This window comes from Mus caroli, unplaced genomic scaffold (assembly GCF_978045245.1).
Source record: "Mus caroli unplaced genomic scaffold, Mus_caroli_1 scaffold_7, whole genome shotgun sequence".
Classification (NCBI taxonomy): Eukaryota; Metazoa; Chordata; class Mammalia; order Rodentia; family Muridae; genus Mus; species Mus caroli.
In genome coordinates, this window is record NW_028227262.1 from 115,218,111 (window position 1) to 115,240,220 (window position 22,110).

Genomic DNA, 22,110 nt, shown 5'->3' on the forward strand with positions numbered 1-22,110 from the left:
TCGTGACCTCAAACTTGGCAGCAAGCACCCTTAACAACTGTGTGACCTCACTGGCCTTGGTGCCTTGTTGTCTTGCTTTTTGAGACGAGGCCTTACTACATCAGCCTTGATCGCTTAGTAGTCACTACATAGTCTAGGTGACCTCAAACTTATTGCAACACTGCCTTAGCCTCCTACATATTTGGGTTCTTGTTCTGTGCCTAAACTTCTAGCTCGGTTTTTCAAAAGCTTCCCACCTACCGGTAACATAATTTAAAACAAGCAGGTGCACATATGTTCTAGCTAGCATGATGGATGGTCTCAAATTGTTATGTAAATTAGAATTTTATCATAGTGATTGGTTTTTTTTTTATGAGCTAGATTATAATGAATTATCTCCAAGGTCATTCATGATTAGACAAGCAAAATGGAAGTTTTGAAAATTAATTGTGAATATACAGCACTATATGCTGAACCTTGGTATCAGAGCAACCCTGTCAGTGTGTTAAAATCCTGCAAGACTCGGCTTTCCTTGGCTCTTGAAAACCACCAGAATTCGCTTAAAGACACCAACATTTTAAATTGCTCTAATTTAATCTGTCAGCTAACTGTTAAATTAGTAAGATAGTTCACTAATAAATCAATAAAATTGAAATTAATGGGCTGTATTCAATGGCTTCCATTAACTGTGCATATTTCTCAAAAAAAAAAAAAAAAGAGCACTGAGTCTAACACAGACATATGCCAGAGGGGTGTTTGAAGGAAAATGTTCTCCATAGACTGAGCATCGCAACACTGGACTCCAGGGAGTGATGCTGGAGGAAGTACACAGTTGGGGGCAGACTTTGAGGCTAAAAATCCTAGCCTACCCATTGTTTGTGTTCTCCCTCTCTCTGTTCTCTCTGTTCTCTCTGTTCTCTCTGTTCTCTCTCTCTCTCTCCCCCACCCTCTCTCTCTCTCTCTCCCTCCCACCCTCTCTCCCTCCCACCCTGTCTCCCTCCCTCTCTCCCTCTCTGTCTCCTTTCTGCTTTGTTGCTTCAGCCATTATACCTCCCTGCTGTCTCAGCCTTGCCGTTATGGGCTCTAAACCTCTGAAACTTAAGCCCAAAGGAGGTGTTCTGGCCGTTGCTTTGGTCATGATGTCTTATCACAGCAACAGAAAAGTACCTAGCGTGGTCAGCGAGGTTCAGTGTGTTGGCTTCTGTGTGGCTGCGTGCAGAACTGAGGTGTAGAAACGAAAGCACCAGGCGGTGGCTTTATAAACACAGGATTCCCTAAGGATCCACTGGGAACAGGATTCCCAGGCACCAGTTCTGTGATCTTAGCTAGACTGTAATGCTGAAGACCTCGGAGAACTTGAATACATCTTAATCCCTAAGTCCAAGCTGGCTGACCCAGGCTGCAGCTCCCTAACCAGGCCCATCCTCTCTTCTGCAGCCCAAAGCCCACAGCTAGACCTGCCCTTGCAGTTAGATGTGGCTTTGCTACTCAGCCCAGGCTCACCCCAATGCTGGAAGCGGGGCAGGCCTCTCCTGGGGCAAAGCAAACCCTTCAGCTCATCAGAGCTGGTAGAGCTTGCAGTTGTGCGTGTGCACTGACTCTCTGGCCTGACTGGGTATTAAAGGCAAGGTTGGGGAGCAACAAGAAGAAAGAACCAAGAAGGCTTGGGAGAAGGATGTGGGTATCCAGTTGGCTTGAGCTCCCCCTCAGAGCAAATCCCTTTGAAACTTAGGGTTAGGCACTCTGCACAGAGATCTGAAGCAAGCAAGTTCTTGGCTTCGCCATGCCTCCATTTCCTCCCATGCCAATCGTGAATGATAAGAGTTGGACCCTCAAAAATCACTTCCGAACGTGTTGGATACGTTTGTTAATGTTCTCATTCTTTATTATTTTATCTGCAGGCCCTCAAATGTTACCAGAGTTCCTGGTTGTTGACAAACATCCTGTCAGGTCAAATTAGTGAAGGAGATGTCCGTTCGCTTCTCCGAGTCGCATTTGCTCGAAACAGTCTGTCCCTGGTTCAGCGTGGGCATTTAAACACAGCCTTGCCTACAGCAGGATGTCAGGCAGGCTGGGCTTAAACAGGACTCCAGGAGGGAAGTGTGCGTCAGCAAAGAGGAAGGAAGCCTCGTGGGCTGACTCAGCTTCAGTATTCTGCATCATAGGGATATTCTTCCATGTCTACTGTCCTGCAGCCGCAAGCATGGAGGAAACATTAGTGACATCTGACACTTCATGCTTGCTTCCTTAGAGACGGTCCCATGTATCCCAGGTTGCCTCTGAACTTATGTAATGGAGAGCAACCTTGAACTTATGACCCTCCTGCCTCTGCCTCCAGAGGACTGTGATTACAGGCATGTGCCACTGGGCCTGGTTTTGTTTATTTATTCATTTTTAGTTATTTGTCTTATGTATTGAGATTATAATGTAATTACATCACTCCTCCTCCCTCCAAAATCTGCCATATACCCCTCCTTGATCTCTTAGGAGTATATATGTATATACATAAACATATGTGTATGTAACAATGAATGAAAAAGAGGCCATGAACTTGAAAGAGGCCTGGCTTTGTGGACTACTGGGGATCTAACTCAAGATTTCACAGATCCCAGACAAGAACTTTCCCCACTGAGCCACTTCCCCAGCCTAGGTGCACTGATTGGGTGCCCATAAAAATGTACTTTCTGTGCTTCCTCGGGCTTCCCTCACCCCACACCATGATCGTCCCCTTTGATTGATGAGCAGAGCATATGAAAAGAGGGTCAGGAAGTAAGCAGTGGCCAGGCCATCAGAATAAGGTCATGATGATCCATCGTTAGAGACCAGCACACATCCCAGGGCCTCACAAATACTGTTTGAGTTCATCCTGCTTTATTGAGAAGTGGGGAATCAGGTTGGAATCAACGGATTGGTTATTGTATTGTGGTTGTTTGTATTAAACAAGGCAAGATGAGCCATGAGCTAGGACCTCCGTATTCAGTGGCTCTTTATTATCATCCCTACTCTGTAGATGGGGAAAGAGAATTGGCAAAGCTACAGATCCACCCAAGGCTCCATAGCTCCGGGAAGACTGACGTTTGGGTTAGAAGCCAGCTGAGCTTGCTACTACCTCCACTCATTATGTATCTACCAAAAATTAACCTATTTGGAGACCAAAAAAGCATCACAAACATGCCTCGAGCCAAATCCTTGATTTCTTTTTTCTTCAAGATTTACTTATTATTATACAGTACACCGTAGCTTCACAGGTGGTTGTGAGCCACCATGTGGTTGCTGGGATTTGAACTCAGGACCTTCGGAAGAGCAGTCAGTGCTCTTACCCACTGAGCCATCTCACCAGCCCCAAATCCTTGATTTCTAAGTGACAGTTCTGTTCTTGAATTGCTCACATAAGAAACAAAATCAACCAAGCAAAACCGCATTTGCTAGCCTGTTGGGTATTTTTCTATTGGATGTCAGGTCCTGTTGTCCTTTCTTCCCTGGATTGCTATAGCAGGCTCCCCGTGGCCTCTCTAGCAGAAGTCACTGAGAAACTTTTAAGACATGTCAGATCACGACAGGCTCTGCTCATTCTCTCCCAGCTTCTAAGCTCCTTCCACTTTAAACATCAAAGTCCTCCTCACAGTTCATGCCACCTGTATGCCCGTAGCTTTGAGCCCAAACTCACTGGCTGCAGCTTCTCTGGCTCCATGACTCACGAGCCCTAAATCCACTACACCTCAGGGCATTTGCACCCACAGTTGTAATTGCCAAGAAAGGTGTTGTCCTAATATCGCACGGCACATTTCTCACTTCCTTGAATTGTGACTTTATCAACAAAACTGTCCTTGGGCCATCACCTATAAAGCCTCCGTTCTACCTAGACACACTACGTCTCACACCTTTCACTAACTTTATTTTTTTTCTGTGGCATTTGTTACTGCCTGACATACATACTTAAAGAGTTACTTCAGATATTTCTAGAATATAGGATTGGGAAACATGATGTTTGTATAGTGTGATATGCCAAGCAACTAGATCATACACAAAGTGTATTACAGATAATCCAGTTAGTGAGTGAGAGAGTGGATGAGTGCTCTGGCCTCCTGCAAAGGAACAGCAAATTGTTTCTGAAAAGTCTGGCTCTATGGGTAAACTTCAGAGAATTAGCGGCAACTGGCAGTCGTGACTTCCCATGACTCAAATTTTATTTTTTCACAATTTCAGTATTTGAAGATAATGTTATCCTGGATGTCTTCCAACCCTTCCAGCTAATCCTCTACAACTTCAGAAAGCTTATACATAACCCTACCCCACTTACTCAGGCAGCAGGCAGGCTCTCCAGTTTCTGTTGAAGCTAAGGATAGTGGCCATCTCCTCGTCACTCAACTGGAAATCAAAGACCTGGAAGGACAAGCATCCCGAAGCATCCTTAGCAAGGAAAGGGCTGGTGCCTGAGGCTATAGGCATTCCTCTCTGCACCAACAGGTTCACACTGCATACAAACCACTTTCTAGATTAGGACTGAACTATTTATAGAATTCAGTGATCCAAAAAAGAGAGACCTGGGGCTTGTAGCCACAAAAATCTCAGTCTGTACAGTCTAATCCTCGAGGGACACATACATGGAGTCTTCAGGAAGGACATTTTCTCAAGTCTGGTCCATGCCTGTTCTCCAGCTAAAAGGTTGCTCTGCAGGCCAGGGCAGTCTGCCCTTGGGCAGGATGTCTTGATCCAAGTGCTCATGGGAAAGCAGGGGTCTTCTCAGTGGCATAAGGTACACCTGTGCTCAGAGCTGACAGGGCTTCTCTGGGCCCCACCCTCAGCCCATTTGTGGCTCACTGGTGGTTTATCTCAGCTCTGTTGAGGCCAGCTCCCTGGGACAAGTGTTCACAAGGTGATCAGAAATTGGGGAAGACACAGGGATAACCCAAGAATAGGATGAGAAGAAAGCCTAACGGGGAATCTTCGCATCACACATCCATATCAGGTGATCGGTCACCATCTTACCTGAATGTTCTCCTGTATACGTGATGGCGTCACAGACTTCGGGATCACCACCACATTCCTCTGGATGTGAAACCGAATCAGAACCTGTGCACAAAAAAGTGAAGAAAGCATGTGTTCACTAAAAGAGGGCTGTGGTGGTTTAAATGAGAACGGCCCCCAAAATGCACGTGTTTGGAAACTTGGTCCCCAGTCAGTGGACCTGTTTAGGAAGATTTAGGAGGGGTAGCCTTGTTGGAGAAGGCACATCACTAGGGGAAGGCTTAAGGTTTCAAGACTTAAGTCATTGCCAGGGTGCTCTCAGTTTCTTGTCTGTGGTTTGGGATGTGAGCTCTTAGCTGCTGCTCCAGCACCACGCCTGCCTGACTGCCGCCATTGTTCCCAACATGATGTTGATGGGTTCCTATCTCTCTGTAACTGTAAGCTCCACCCCCTGCCACACACACACACACACACACACAAAGTCTTTCTTCTATAAGTTGCTTTGATGCTGATGTCTTATCACAGCATCAGAAAAAGTAACTGAGACAAAGATTATCTTCACAGCTCCCTCTTACTCTTTTATCTCCCATACTCCTGAAAGTAACACCATGATTTCTCTAGCCAGGAGTGAAGACTTGGCAAGAAGCTAATGAACAGAAATGGTCCTGGTTTGGTAACAGCGGTATTTCCTGCAGATGCAAATAGACTTACGTTTCTCATTTCCTCCTCTCCAAGGGATTAAAAGGAGGCAATACAAAGAATAAAACAAGACTAAGAATGGATTGCAGTGGGCTGGAGAGATGGCTCAGCATTTAAGAGCACTGACTGCTCTTCCAAAGGTCCTGAGTTCAAATCCCAGCAACCACATGGTGGCTCACAACCATCTGTAACTAGATCTGGCGCCCTCTTCTGGAGTGTCTGAAGACAGACAGCTACAGTGTACTTACATAAATAAAAGACTGGATTGCAGGGTTGAAAGTGGGAGGCACATAATTTTACCTGGGCTGAGGTTTTCTTGTGCTTGGCGGCAATCTCTTTAATTCTGGGGTCCTCTAATAGTGAAGGGTCCTCTGGCTTGGCGCTAAAGGTGGAAAGATAGCTGGCTTGAGTAAATGACACCCACTTCCATGACACTCTCAAGGCCAAGCATTACAGTCTTCTCCACCCGCAAAATGGACAGGGGATCCTCCTGGAAGCTTGTGTCTTCCCTGTGATCCCCATCTGTAGGTTCTGCAGCCTCAGTAATTTTCAAAGGGTGGCTAAGCATTAAAATAGTAGAAGCATTCTTAAGAGGTAAGGCATCCAGTATTTTGTTTTTGTCTTTAAATAAAACACTGTGCCCTCCCCGTCCCCATGCAATCCTATTTGGATGTGTCAGCTATAGAGACTTTTTTTTTTCCAGGTATATAGGAAAATTACACCAATATGAATCAGTTATTAAACAATCATTTCAAAACTGATAAAAGAAAGCCATACTCTGAAGCCTCACCTAGGCCTGTCTGGGGAGCCCAGGGGACTGTAGGCAGTGACAGAGATGCCCTTCGAGTGACAGTACTGGATCAGTTTTTCCTGGGTGAGGTAAGGGTGACACTCAACCTGCAAGAGAAAACATCTCCATCACTAGGAAGTAGGCCTGCTTTCTGAGTGGCTCAGCGGGAACTCCAGGCACAAGAAAGGACCAACACAAAGGCCAAACACAACCCACAGACAGGTATGCTACAAACCAGACCCAGAGACCTGCCTCCCACCTCCCTCAGCATCTTGAACACAGACCTGAGAAATGAGACTCTGCAGACAGTATTGAATTCCTGGTGTTGAAGCAGGCACAGAGCAGGACCCACACCAAACAGAACTTACCTGGTTGGTCACTGGTTTATGTTTCAGTCCAGGCTTGTTCAGGAGCCTTTCAATCTGGAAGTGGTTGAAGTTGGAGACGCCCAGAGCTTTCACCAGCCCCTGGTCCACCAGTTCCTCCATGCCCTGTCACAGGGAGGAACATTGTTTAGATGGCTGTAGGATATAGGGTGCTGGCTTGGTTTAGTCCTGAGACAAGAGGAATGGCTACTCAACCCTCCAAGTTTTAGCTAAGCTGCAACACAAGAAGTATCAGCCCAGACAGTAGATGCTCATCAAGGGGCAGATGCTACCAGGAATGTATGTGTTCTGTTCTCACCTCGCCCAAACCTGGGCAACCTGAGAAAACGGGTTCATTCAATTTTGCCTTTTATCTTTCTTCCCTAAATGTGTGTGTGTGTGTGTATGTGTGCATGTAAGATAGACAGAGAGATGGGGGGAGAGAAGGAGAGAGAGAAGGAGAGGGAAGAGAGGGGGAAAGGGAGGGGAGGGAGAGAGAGACTACAGACTGATGCTAGGCCTATTCACTCTATTGTTGAGCTCCATCTCTAGCCTTTTTTTTTTTTTTAATTTGAGATATGGTCTCTCTAATTATCCAGACTAGCTTTGAACTTCTTCTGAAGCCCAGATTAGCTTCAAACTTGTGATCCCCCTGCCTCTGCTTCCTGCACCTGGATTATAGGCCTGTGTCATCAGAACCAGCTTCCTACCTGATTTCTGACCCCACGATCATCTGGGTCTGAAATCTGGCCTGGCCACAACCATGATGGAGCATGAACTTTTACCTTTTGAGATAATTTTTTGCCCAGAATGAGCAATTTAAAAATTGTCAAATGGGGCTGGAGAGATGGCTCAGTGGGTAAGAGCACTGGCTGCTCTTCCAAAGGTCCTGAGTTCAAATCCCAGCAACCACATGGTGGCTCACAACCATCTGTAACGAGATTGTGGTGTGTCTGAAGACAGCTACAGTGTGCTTACATATAATAAATAAATAAATCTTAAAAAAGAAAAAGAAGGGGGCTGGTGAGATGGCTCAGTGGGTAAGAGCACCCGACTGTTCTTCCGAAGGTTCAGAGTTCAAATCCCAGCAACCACATGGTGGCTCACAACCATCCGCAACGAGATCTGGCGCCCTCTTCTAGAGTGTCTGAAGACAGCTACAGTGTACTTACATATAATAAATAAATCTTTAAAAAAAAAAAAAAAGAAAAAGAAAAAAATTGTCAAATGATCTCATACCTGATGGTGGCAGCCCCAGATTCAACATGTAACATGTATTTGTAATTCATTCATGATAGGTTCCTACTTAGGAGTATAAAAGCATGCAGTGTGCTTCTTTCAGCGAGCCACGAGCCTTCACAGTGAGGCCGCTTGGGCTCATGTGACAGTTGGCATGACTGTGCACATTGATATGGGAAGGAAGGAATACACATGGGCCCCAGGATGAGAGCATAAGCCGAGTTTAAATTGGGCCTGAAAAAAAATAATGTAAATGAGGGAAATTATGAACAGGCCGGAAAGGACGGCAGAAGCCAGCACCAACTGCAGAGATGGCAGAATGTCCTCAGGCCAGTTTACTGTTTCTCAGTCTTTGTGCAACTCGGACTCCTGTGAAAGCTGAGAATTTTTTTTAATGCTGCTGGGTGCAGTGCAGGGTATCTTTCTAAATTCCAGGCTGCTGAGCACTGATGAGACCTGAGGCCACTGAACTCCCAGTGTGAGATGAGATCAGCTACATGTGCTTGTGAGTCCTAAGTGAACTTCGGTTTGCATGGCTGATCTGTCTGGCCTCGTTTACATTAACCTCTTCTGGATTTCAGTCAGTGAGGAGGCTATTGGATTAGCTGTTGTTCCAAAGAACTCCATGCAGACATGGTTAATCCTGCTGTCTCTAGTCAGAGCCCAAGCTTTGTCTACTTACGCCCTTGAAGGAGTCCAGCTGAGCAGTGCACTTGGGAGCACTTGGGAGGCAGAGGCAGGCAGATCTCTGTGAGTTCAAAGCCAACCTGGTCTACAGAGAGTTTTAGGACAGCCAAGGCTACACAGAAACCTTGTCTCAAAAACCAAACAACCAAACAAATGAATGAACAAAAGGTTTCATTTAGCAACAATTCTTGGATTCATTTATAGGACATATTACTAGGACATAGGACTAGGCAAGTCAGGGATACACCTATGTATCTATGACAGAATTGCCATTTGCCATAGTTAATTCAGTATAAGAACTCCATGTGTATTACATGTATAATATATCCATAGGTATTACTAAGTCATTTACATGGTCATATATGGCAGCCATCCTGTCACATTATTAATGATACACTTGTGTCGGTGCAGAAATGAATGCTGAAATCTTGGGCTGTCTTGGGAGCTTTGCTAACACAGACTATTGACTGTTTTTGACTCCATTCATGTAAAACCACTGCATTGTTCCTTAAGCTGTCAATCAAGCAAGCTGGCCCTGTGTTGTTTCTGGTTGTTTAGAAGCCTCAAATTTTCCCCTTTCCCACCCAAGTCAGAAACCCTCAAGAGTATCTTCAAATCCACTGTGGAAGTGAGGACAGATTTTTTAACTTTATTTTCCTACTGTTCTTGGGATGGGATCTTGTGCTCAGTGGGTAAAACCCCAGCACTAAGCCAAATCCACAACTTCTAGCTTTCCCCCTAGACGTGCTTGTCGCCAGCGTTCTGTTGCGAGCACATGTAACTAATGATTTACTTCCCAAGACTGATTCCTTTCAAATACATCTCTAGGTGTTAACTTTTCCAGGGAAGACATGAACACCAGATCAGCCCACAGAAGACCATAGAAGTGACCCACATCCTTTGGGGTTATCACCCAAGTCTAAGCTGGTAAAACAACCAATTTAACGGGGCTTCACATAGAACCTTGAGTGAGGAGCTACCTATAGGGGTAGGAGTAACTTTGGGGCTGCTACACCACCAACAAAAACATCTCCCCAGCACCACTAACCTCTTACATATCCAGATATGAGAGGAGGGGTCTTGTGTGCTGGCTCTTGAGCTCCTCCAGAGTTCCTCGCGGTCTACCTCATGACCCTCGTGAGCCCTCGTCCCACCCCCATCACAGGATGGAATGTTATTGGGTCCAGTCTTGTGAGGGTCTCGTGTTTACATGAGACTGCTCTAATTACAAGCAAGCAACGGCCAGGGCACAGCATCCTATAACACTAGGACTGCCATCCATTCTAAAACCTTGGCTGCTCTGCCTTATTTCCTTCTTCCACTGGCATTCATGCCTGCTGCCTATATCACTGGCATGCGTGTCTGCTGTCTATATCACTAGCATGCATGTCTACTGTCTATATCATGGGCATGCATGTCTGTCCTCTATATCACTGGCATGTGTGTCTGCTGTCTATATCACTGGCATGCATGTCTGTCCTCTATATCACTGGCATGCATGTCTGTTCTCTATATCACTGGCATGCATGTCTTCTGTCTATATCACTGGCATGCACATTTGTCCTATATGTTCTTGCTACTTCCAGCTAAAGTTCAAAGTAGCAAGAACACCATGCAGATGGATAAACACTTTTGGACGCAGAAGACTCACATTTAATGTCATTATATCAGTTCCCTCCTCTCGGGAAAACCAATGAGAGTCATTTTGAAGCAAGGAAACACAACACAAATACAGGGCTGCCAGACGAGCCCTGAAGACTCCTGGAATCTTCATCACACTTTGTTTAGGACAAGCTTGTTCACTTTTCCTCTGTTGACATTTGCAACATACAGTGGCAAAGACATTTTTAGAGAAAAGCCTCCATGATTTATTTAGCTTCTGAACATTAATTATGTGTATTAATTATTGATCTGTGTTCTTCAAAGGAATAGTATTGATCTGTGTTCTTCAAAGGAATAGAACTGATAGAGTAAATTGATTGATTGATTGATTGATAGATTGAAAAGGTGCTTGCTCTTTCTGATATTTACATATATGTTCACTGTTAGCCAAGCACTGTGCTAAAGGTTCTGGTAACTGGACTTAGGAGTCAAATCGCTCTGAGTCTAATCTTAATTGTGTCACACCCCTGTTCCATGATTTAACCACTCCCCAATTCTCAAGGCTATCAGTTTCACCATTGGAACATGGGAAACATCCCTCGCAGGACTGGTAACTAATGGGCTCTGGCGAAGCTTTGGATGTAGCTCTCTTCATCCTTTCACACCCTCAAGGATATATCAGTAGAATGTATTATGTGAGTGTATGTTTGTGTGTGTGTGTGTGTGTGTGTTCCTGCGTGTGTGCAGGCACCTGTGCCATAGCGAGTGTGCAGAGGTCAAAGGACAACCTCGTGTGCTGCTCCCCACCTTTCACCTGGTATGAGACAGGGCCTCCCTGTTTCTCTTCTCTGTGTGCGCCAGCCTAGCTGGCCTGAGATCGGCAGGGATGCCCCTCCTCCCATCTTGCCATATGAGCACTGGATGACAGACATGTGCTTCCACATCTGGCTTTGTATGGATTCTAGGTCCTTACACTTGTGCAGTGAACACTATACCACTGAGACTTCCCACCAGCCCATATGTAAGAGGAAACAAGCTTGAAAGAGTTAAAATTTTTCCCTAGGCCAGCTGGGTGTGGTGGATCTCTGAGTTCCAAGTTCCAGGACATCAGGGCTGCAGAGAAACCCTGTCTTAAAAACCCAAATTTAGCACGCCTTTAATCCCAGCACTCGGGAGGCAGAGGCAGGCGGATTTCTGAGTTCGAGGCGAGCCTGGTCTACAAAGTGAGTTCCAGGACAGCCAAGGCTACACAGAGAAACCCTGTCTCGAAAAACCAAAAAAAAAAAAAAAAAAAAACAAATTTAATAACTATTATTATCATCATCATCATCATCATCATTTTCCCTAGGCTACTCAGCAAATCAAGGCAACATCCCTGTACCAAGTTCCTACCCTTAATTTCAAACTAGTATATGTTTACCACAAAGTAATGAACATTGTTATATTTCCTGTCTCAGTTGAGGTCCTAATCATCATCTCAAAAACAGATGATTTTAATCTCAGCACCTGGGAGGCAGAGTCCGATAGATCTCTGTGAGCTCCAGGCTAGCCAGGGATACACAGTGAGACACTGTATCAAAAAAAAAAAAAAAAATTAGATGATTCTAGATGAACCAACCCTAAATCCAAACACAGTGAGGAGGGAGTTAGAAGAACTAGAGAAAAGCAGAGACAGAATTACACACAAGGCACGTAGGCCTGTTCCTACCACAGTGGCAGTCTCGATAGCACAGGAGAAGCTGGAACCTACCTCCCAGGCTTCCAAGAATGTTGTCTTACTGGTGAGGATTCTGCCTTGATCATCTTTGGGGAATAACTCCTTTCCTGGCTGTAAACACAAAACAAGCAAACGCCCATTGGTTGCGCCTGGTTCTATGAAGCAGGGATCCAAGACAGTGAACTATCCAGCACCCACACCTGCTTAGCGCCTGGGCAGGCTCTGGGGACACCCTTGCAGACCTCAAGCTTCCAACGCATCTCTATCGCACCCTACTGTGGTTAGGTGAATCCTAAGTTACAGAAACTGCTGGACCAGTTTCCAAATCTGCTACAGTATGTCATAGACATGATCAGGAATCTCCATCACCTTGGAAACTAAGGCAGCATTATCTGGATCCACATAAACCTGGAGGAACTTTTAATTTCAAGACCACTAGGCAAGGATCTGATTCTCAGCATCTTTATACTTGGTTCAGCCACTCCCTAGACATGCTTTGATTGGCAGGAGGAGGGCTGGACCCTGGAATACAATACTCAAGACCATCCCAAGACGTCTCTTGAGAGAGCATCACTGGACACAAAATCAGCAGGAAGTTGATAGGGTCACACCTCTGTTCCCGAAGCCCTGCATCAGCAGCTACAGAGAAGCACAGAGAACAGCTCAAACCTGAAGTCCCTGTGGCCAGTGAATAAGATAGAGGTCCAAATAGTCCAGCTTCAGATCCGTGAGGGTCTTCTGAAAGGCTTCCTTTAGCAGTTTCTTCTCAAAGCAGGTGGGCCACAGCTGCAGGACAGCGGGGTATTAGGAAATGGAGGAAGAGAGTCACGCTACACTCACCCGGGTGCTCAGAGGTTTACAGTCTGATCTAGCCTCAGGACAGACTATTTATATTTAACCAAACTGGCTAATTAATATACATGATCTGATACTCAAGGCTCAGTGAGTCAGGTCATTTCCTAAGTGTTAAGGGTGATAATCTTTTTCCATGCTTGTAGCGTCTGATGTATTTCTTAGATCACTTAGCATTCTGATGCTATTTGTGGGATAGTCCCATATCCCCAAGATAGCAGGCCCTAATGGTGAATTACAAGGAATTAAATGGCCATGCTCTACAGAGTCTGTGTCTCACATCAGGTACAGTTTCCAAGTGGGTAGAGTGTGCTAGCCAGTCAACCACCTCATTCTATACACCCTTCTCCTACCTTTTTAAAGCATTTTATATTTCACTTTTATTGAGATAAAAAGATATTCCTATGCAACAATAAAAAAAAAAATACTCTTTCTACATAGCCAGTAAGAACACAGTACTGAGTGGTATGGCCCACCCTTTAAAAAAAAGAAAGATTTATTATTTCATTGTATTCATGTATACTATGTGTGTGGGTGCCTGTAGAGGCCAGAAAGGGGTGTCAGAATCCTTGAAACTTAAGTTATAAGACTTGTGAGCCACCTGATATTGGTGCTAGGAACCAAATTATGGTCTGCTGCAAGAGCAGTAAATACTCTTAACCTCTGAGCCATGTCTCCTGCCCCAAGACCCACCCTTAAGGGCAACCCTAGCATCTGAGTGGCAAAAAGATCTCACCGACAGAAAGCATGAAAACAAGAGTATCCAAATCTCAAAGGAGCCATCCTTGTTATGGGAAAACTAATGTAGGAGGATGGGCCAGAGGCATCAGTTCTGGCTTGGAGCATGGATATTTACAGCCATAGATAGAGTGAAAACGAGGAAGGAGGTTAGGAGAAGCTGGAGAGGGCTCTTGGTATGGACCAGATTCTACCTGCTCTGAAGTTTCATCCACCAAGTGGACCATTGTACCTTGCTGACGATGAAGAGGTCCTCCCGCTGCACAGCCTTCTCTTTGATCTTCTCTTGGATGGCTTCTCCCACCTCATTCTCGTTGCAATAGGCATACGCACAGTCGATATGGCGATACCCAGCATCAATGGCCGCCTTCACAGCTTCTTTGACTTGGTTTGGGGGAGACTGAAAGGCAATAGAAAAGGCCATTGCAGAGGACACTCTTATACCAAAACCTTCCTCAACAGGCTCCACACAGCCCAATTTCGCCAAATCCCTGCAATGCTAACAGGTGAGGGACTGGAGAAGAAAACAAACTTTTCAAAACAAGAAGAAAACCGTAATGTCCCCCCATCCCGTGTTCTATCGGAGATAAAAGTCAGTTTCCATCTAATGTACCCCGTCTTAAAGGAGCTCTCTTGTTTCTGGGGTGACAGATGCCTGCCACTGCAAGTTGCTGAAAGCCAGACTTAACTCTGCAGTGACTCAAGAGGACTTTCAGCTCCAGACCGTGGTAAGAATGTGTAGAATGGTTGCCTTATGGTAAATCCAGACTCGACCACACAGCAGCTGGGCTCACAAATGAAGTACAATCAACTTTTTTTTTAAAGCAGAAAGCCAAACTACTGGGTATGGTGGCCTGTGTATGTAGTCCCAGTATTTGAAAAACAGGAGGATTTTGAGTTTGAGGCTAGCTTGGGGCACATAGCTGTCCCCAGACTAAAACATAAATACGAAAAAGCCTTTCATCACCAAAACAACCAGCCGAACAAAAAACTACTCTTCTCTCACCAAATCTAGAAATATCTTGGTTAAGCATCAAACACAGAAAAGCTCCAGAGAGATAGCCTGCTTCCCTGGGATCAGAAGTGACCTCTAGCGGTTCAGAAGTACCTGGGCCTTCCCAAGCATCTTGCCTGCCAGCGTTCCTTCAGATAAGAGCAGACTCTCCCTCTATGAGACCACCTCCTTATCTTGACAACTCCCTTGTCAAGCGCTCTGTCTAATCTTTGGATTTCTGTGGGTTACTTCTGGTAGAGTGCTTGTCAGCTTGGTAGAAAGTGAAATGTCTAATTTGGAGCAAATTCAAGAAGGTTTTAAACCCAGTGCTGAATCAAAGAGAGGCCCCACCTCTGTCCCATGAGCAGAAGAAAAAGACAGTGCAAAGATCGAGAGACAGAGGCTAAGCCACCAGGACAAGAGACCCGGTCTCCAAAAACAACTCCTCCTGGAGGTGGCTCACACCTGTGATAACCTCTAGAAGCCGAGGCCGGAGGATTGCAAGTTCAAGGCCAACCCAAGCTATGGAATAAATTCTAGGGCAGTCTAAACTGAAGTGTAACTCCCAGTCGCCAGAAATCAAATAGAGACAGCTCCTGGAAACTAGCTGACCACTGTCCTGTTATCACGAAAGGAAATAAACCCAAGGGCAGAGTTAGGAGATGGGACAATGTCAGACTTGTCTCAAGAGAAGTGGGAGGGGCCTTGGGGCATTCTTCCAAGGGGGCACACTGCCAGGCAGGATCTGAGCTCAGGCTCTGTCATCTTCCTGCTTAGTTTGATGTGCTCAGAAAATGGTGTAGTGTCTTGGTAAGGTGCAGGTGCCAGTAGCCTGTGCTGGGGTCTGAGACTCTACCTTTCCCCCAGGCTTCCAGGCCATGAGCTGCAGTCTTTCCCCCACCAAGCGGAGCTAGGTCATTTGGAGCTTTTGGTGTCCTGCCACTGAATAACTCAGCCCTGGCTGTCCTGGAACTCACTCTGTAAACCAGGCTGGCCTCAAATTCAGAAATTCGCCAGCCTCTGCCTCCCAACTTCTGGGATTAAAGGCATGCACCACCACTGCCCTGCTTCAAACCAGCCAAAACTTATAAAACTTTAAGTGTCTCATGAGTTCAAAGCTTGTTAAGAGGGTAGGTAACTGGCAAGTTCAGGAAAACTTGAAACCTGACACTTCACAGGGATGTCTCTGCTGGGGAAAGTCTGTCAGAGCTTTGAGGTCTGAAACAGCACAAAAGGCAAAAACAACTTGGGTTCTGTCTCTAGGGTTCCAAACTCCCAGTAGATGCCATAAAAAGAAGAGGAAATGCCAAGACCTTGCTCGGAAGGAAGCAGGTGTCCCAAGACTGCGCACTCACCTTCCAGGTGCCCAGGCCCACAATGGGCATCTTGGCTTTGGTACTGAGTTCCACGAACGTGGCCATGGTTGCTGCCAAAATCTTCCTGAGAGCAGATGTCTGTGTCCTCGTTAATGAGGCAGATGGAGGCTTTAACGTCCTGGATGAAGAGGCGGGCTCTTACTGCAAGCGCCACGCCCAGACCCCTCCCGCCCCGGCCCCCCGCCCCCGCCCCCGCTCCCGCAATGAACCGGAAGTTCATCCCAGTCTTTTGTAAGCTTTTAAGAGCGTGAGTGAAGATTAGTCATAAACCAGAGGGAAATCTCCCTGATGCAGAATATAAGTTACTTTGTAGAGCTAGAGGTTTTTGAGTCTTAGGAGCATGGGGTGAAAGATCCTTCGAGCTATATTGCTAGCTATGTTTGGGTTTCCACAGTGTGTGGAGAACGGTGAAGCCTGTAGGTATTCCATGAGGTTGAGGCAAGCAAAAGTTTTCGGAGGCAAAATGGGAGGCTGCATAAATTATTTTGAGCTAACTGTTGCTGATCACAAAGGATCAATGACAGGGGCGCTTGCAGAGGAGGGGGGAGGGGAAAGAGAGAGGGGAGGGAAGGAGGGAAGGGGAGAGGAGACAGTCTGTTTTCTGACCCTCTTTTTGTTTATTTATTTAAGTTTTACTCATCTAATTGATGGAAGATTGTGAAAAGCAAATTTCCCCTGTTAACCACTAAGACCTTTCTTTGATAATATTCTCTCCCCCTCCCCCTCCCCCTCCCCCTCCCCCTCCCTCTCTATCCCCCCTCTCTCTGAATTTGAAATTTGACAAGTTGTCTAACTGTATAATTATAGTGAGCTTTTAAATTTTTTTGTGCTTACATTTAAAAACCAGACTTTTGTGATTATATTCTGTTTCACTAAGGACATCATGAAAAAGATGCGAGCATAAACATCCTTTTCTGTCACTCGGATGCCATTGCCCGGTGCAGTTTCCTCGGCTCTTCTCGGCCTGTGTCAGCTTCTATGCACCGCACCACATTTTCCAAAGCTGACACCACAAGGCTACTAGCTTTTCTACACAATTATAGTGAGTCATTTCAAAATTGCCTTTATGTCAAACATTTTAACGTTGCATTCTATTTTATGGTAATTTATTCTACCATTTCCACAATTCTTAGGTCTCTTGCTGATTTCCAACTGGTTTCTAGTGTGTATAAATAATATTTCAAGATATATCATTGCAGTGAAGCATTGCCTCGTGCCCTGGGGATAGATCTTTAGAAGTAGGAGTATAGATTCAAATGAAGTTTATTTCAGTTTATCGCACAAGGTATAGGTCAAAATTGATTTTTTTTTCAAAATGGCAATTTTCTGTCATTTATAGAATAATACATTCTCACCTCAATGTTTATAGTTCTTCAAGAATCATATGTAAATGTTCTTGACTTTTACTTTATTGATATTATAAAACTAATGCGTGTCCTCTAGAAAGAAAAACCAGAAAAATCAGAGTAAACAAAAGATTTTACGGGAGTTGTAAGAGAATAAAAATTATCATATTTCCAATATTGAAATACTTATCAGCAATAACCTTGGGGTGTAACTGGAATACCTCGCTGATTCGAGAAATCCCAGATCATAGGAACTCTTGTCTCCAAGGTGAGCCTAGGGCAGAAATAGCAAGCTCAGGATGGAAGCCCTGACCCACAGATGCCCAGGGACAGTGGCAGGTAGCCAGGTGTGTGCCTAAGCCACCTTCAGTGTGTCTCCAGAACAGCACAGAGAGAGGAACTGAAATGTCTGGGGAAGCTGACTGAAGGGGTTCACAGGCCGATTAGAAATATTTACAGTCAGCGCTGTTAAAGTTGCAGTGTGCGTACAACTTGACGTTCTCAGGAGAGACTGAGCCACGATGTAGGCTCTACAGCTAAGGACATTGGTAATATGGGCAGTTTAGGAATGGTGATTGTAACTGAGGACCCAATAAATTAGTTCAGGAGGTGACAAACATCAGGGAGATGTCACAACCAAGCAGAACTCACACCATGACATTTTTCATGCCCTCCTACCCCGTTGAAATCCCATTGACACTTGGAAAGAGAAGACACTAAATATAGGAGATTTTAGTCCATAAAGGGAAGTAAGACGGAAGCACAAGCGTCAACACCAAACTGGATTGAAGAAGCCACGCTTATTTATTCTAAAAATGCAGTACGCTCTCTCATGTTGGCTCTCATGTTTGAGGGAATGTTGTAAGTCAAAAGCCAGAGTTCCTTGGGCTATCGATAACTCTCTTTACAGTCAACTTGTTTATCTGACCTAATATCCAGACTTCTAGATAAAACTCTGGGTAGCTTGATTCACTTCTAGCAAGCAAAGGCCAGCCTCGGAATGGACAGAGCAGCATCTGACTCCCGCAGAAGGAGCCTGTGAGGTGCTGGGTTCCACATGCCTGGTGCTTCTCCGAGGATAACTGATAGTGTCGCCTAGTGGATTGTTCCGTAGCTTTTCCTCCTCTGTCTCCTTCCCCTTTTCTTCTTTTCTTTCATGCCTCAAACTTGCTATGTGTTGGGTTTCAGGCCCAGGGGAAAGTGGCTAAGGTGCCTATTTAACACACCAACGCTGACCTCCAGGTTCTCCCAGCATCCCTCAGTCCCTACCTGTTAAAGGGCATGGCTGAACTTTACAGCCCAGAGGCCAGACTCATCACTATAATCCAGACATTTTGGTTTGCTCTCCCCCCTCCCCCTCCCCCTCCCCCTCCTCCTCCCCCTCCCTCTTGCTTTTCAATCTACCCTAGCCTCCTCCTGTGAGAGCAGTAAACCCACCCACCTGAGAGTTGCCTCCAATAAACCTGGCTTTATCTACTTTTACATTCAGCTTAAATTGGTTTATATTTCTTCGAGGGAGATAATCTATCACTATGAAGCTGAGGATGACTGGATTCTCAGTCCTCCCAACTCTGCCATCTGAGCATTGGCATTGCAGGTGTGGCTGGCAGAAGCTTCTGTTTCCTGTCTTCTTAATTACCCCGGGTGGAGAAACGGCTCAGGGATTAAATTCGTCCTGCACCCACATTAGAGGACTCCAGTTCCAGGGGATCCAAAGGCTTTCCTGGCCCCTTAGGCATCTTCACTCTTGTATGCATATCCGCACAAGCACACATAATTACAAATCAAATAAACATTTTAAGTCTTCCTGAATTGCCATTCCATAGCATAACTGTGTACACTTAGGGGACCTCTCCCCTAGTGGTTTGGCGTCTCATTTCTGTTTTCCCAAGATTACTATTCTGTTGTCCCAGCTACCACAGTTTGCTTATCCATTTCCTTCTGGAAGGGTGTAGAGATTTCTTCCTTGTTGATTTTTCTCTCGTCTCACTGTGATTCAGCAATTTAACCATAGCTGAATATTGAAATGCTAGTGAATGTAAGCAGGAACTTATTCACAGGAGGTTAGAAAATCAGGGGAACTTTTTGGCCTGTTGATTGTTTCCAGAGAAGGGAACAGCAGAGTCTTGGCTGTAAGGATTGCCATTCAGGATTCAGTTCGAGTGGCAATGGAACAGTTCTGACCGGACTGGAGCCCGCTATAACTCTAACCCAGGGAAAATGACATAGGCTTTGCCATGATGCGACATCATTTTGGGTTGACTCAGCAAGATATTATAGTGTGTGTGTGTGTGTGTGTGTGTTTGTGTGAGAGAGAGAGAGAGAGAGAGAGAGAGAGAGAGTGTTAGTGGCAGTTTTGTTTGTTTTTTAGGATTTTGTTTGTTTCTTTAATGTGTATGACTGTTTTGCCTGCATGTGTGTCTGTGCATCATGACTGTGCCTTGGATCCCAGGGGACCCAGTTTACTGACAGTTGTGAGCCACAGTGTGGGTGCTGGGAATCAAACCCTGGTCCTCTAGAAGTGCTCTTACCTACTGACCCACCTCTTCTGTCCCATGTTCTGAATCAACTATATAAAGGCTTAATAAAGGCTTAATCAAGGCTTGCTTAGATGCTTAGATGCCCAGAAAAGGATTCTCCTTAAACAGCGGCCTGGGGGGGGGGGGAGGTGTTTCCCCAGCGTAATCAGTAACCATCTGCTGGAAACTGAGTGGCCTGACCCACAGTCATAAAAGTGTGGGGAACCTTGGGAGTAATGTCAGTTACACCTTGCCTTCTGGGCCTGATTGCTCATACCTGCCATACCAACTACTTGGGAGGGTAATGGAGAATGAAAAGTCCTAGACCATAACTGAGGATAACTATGTATCTCTTTAATCTCACAGGGAGTTAGTTCAAGGCCATCCTTGGGCTGTAAAGTAACTGAGTTCTAGGTCAGCCTTGGCACCTTAGTATGATCTGGTCTCAGGTTTACAAGGAATTATTTAGAAGAGAGGTGGAGACGCTGAGAGCTTCTTTGAGTGCGCTGGACCTAGTTCAGTCTCTGCCACTGAAGAGAAAAGTTACTTTTTGCATCTGCCAGCATATTAATGTTGAAAACAAAACTGTAAGACATCCATGAAGGAGTGAAGGGACCATAGGACTGCTATGCTGACAATGGGTGCACATAGTGTGGCTAGTCTGCATCTCAGAGAATGAAAATGTAGCTATTCAGTTTAGTGGCTAGGAGATATGCTGTAGTGTTCACAAAGCAAACTTCACCAGGAGGGCCTGCTTTTCACCTACCCTCTCAGAAGTGAAACAGGCCGGCCAGAGAGTGAAATGACCAACTGCAGAACGCAGCTATGGACAGATCTGTCACAAGACAAGTCTCACCCAAGGGCTAATAATTCTTTGGCTACAACACAGTGCACCATTGTGAAGCAACTTTTGTTTGTTTGTTTGTTTGTTTGGTGTTTGTTTTTGTTTGTTGTGATAGGATCTATGTAGCTCTGGCTGTCCTGGAACATACCATGTAAACCAGACTGGCCTTGAACTTGAGATCTGCCTGCCTGTGCCTCCAGAAGGCTGAAACTAAAGGTATGTGCTACCACTGCCTAGCAGGAGACAAATTTAAATGGTCTAGGCTGGGTAGGTGGGCCGTTCTCTCCTTGGAAAGAGGTATTTACTTGTTTGCTTGCTTGCTTGCTTGCTTGCTTGCTTGCTTGCTTGCTTGCTTGCTTGCTTGCTTGCTTGTCTGGAGGAAAAGTGGTGACTCAATACTTTTGACAGCAGAGATTTGAGCTTAGAAGAAACACAAGAGTGTGGAAAACAGAATCCTTCCCAAGATGCTTCAGGCCCAGTCCCTGGCGCTGGTAAACACCAGGTTGGATGACAGCAATTCTGTTTGTAGTTGGAATTACAGCTGCAACTCTGCTAAATCTGATAACGGGGTGGGAGGTGGATAGCACGATTATTCTGCTGAGTCCAATGCTGTCACAGGACTTCTTAGAAGGAAACAGAAAAGTGAGTTAAGAAAGCCAGGTAGGCAGCCTCCCAAGCTAGATTTGCAGATTGAGAAATCTATATGCCAAGGAATGCAGGTGGCTGGCCTCTAACTGGGCTCTACTCATAACCAGTGTGGTGGTTTGAATAGGAATGGCCCCCACAGACTCATGTGTTTGAATGCTTGGCCCACAGGGAGTGGCACTCTTAGGAGGTTCAGCCTTGTTGGAGAAAGTGTGTCGCTCAAGCTATGCCCAGTGAGGCACAGTCTCCTTCTGCAGCCTGCAGATCAGGATGTAGAACTCTCAGCTCCTCCAGCACCGTGGCTGCCTGCTGCCATGCTTCCTGCCATGATGATAATGGACTGAACCTCTGAAACTGTAAGCCAGCCCCAATTCAATGTCTTCCTTTAAATAGTTACCTTGGTCGTGGTGTCTCTTCACAGCAGTAAAACCCAAACTAAGAGGCCAGGCAAGCATTTTATCAGAGCTGAATTCCCAGCACTGGCCCTTCTTATTTTTACTTTGAGACAGGGTCTCAAGAAGTCGCCTGTATAGGCCAGACTTATCAACCTTCTTCTTCATCCTTGCAAGTAGCCAGAATTACAGTGTGCCACAATGCCTGGTTTAATGATGGTTCTTAACCACTCAATAAATAATACTGAATAATGTACATTTAGCTATAGGTTAGGAAATATAAAATTTGTAAAATCAGTATAAAAGTATGGACAAGCTTATACTTGTTGGATGATTCAACTGTCTGTTTAAAACTAAG

At 45.4% G+C, this 22,110-nt stretch overlaps 1 protein-coding gene across 1 annotated transcript; it reads right to left on the reverse strand.

Annotated features, from left to right (window-relative positions):
• Window positions 1-1,846: 1,846 nt before the first annotated feature.
• LOC110295915 (aldose reductase-related protein 2) lies at window positions 1,847-16,149 on the reverse strand. The gene is made up of 10 exons (XM_021164321.2): window positions 15,986-16,149; window positions 13,869-14,036; window positions 12,716-12,832; window positions 12,080-12,157; window positions 6,805-6,927; window positions 6,437-6,543; window positions 5,947-6,028; window positions 4,969-5,052; window positions 4,280-4,362; window positions 1,847-2,168 (listed from the first exon to the last, which is right to left on the reverse strand). Exons 1-10 carry the CDS (start codon window positions 16,049-16,051, stop codon window positions 2,126-2,128), a joined length of 951 nt encoding a protein of 316 aa, XP_021019980.2. The 5' UTR covers window positions 16,052-16,149; the 3' UTR covers window positions 1,847-2,125.
• Window positions 16,150-22,110: the final 5,961 nt, after the last annotated feature.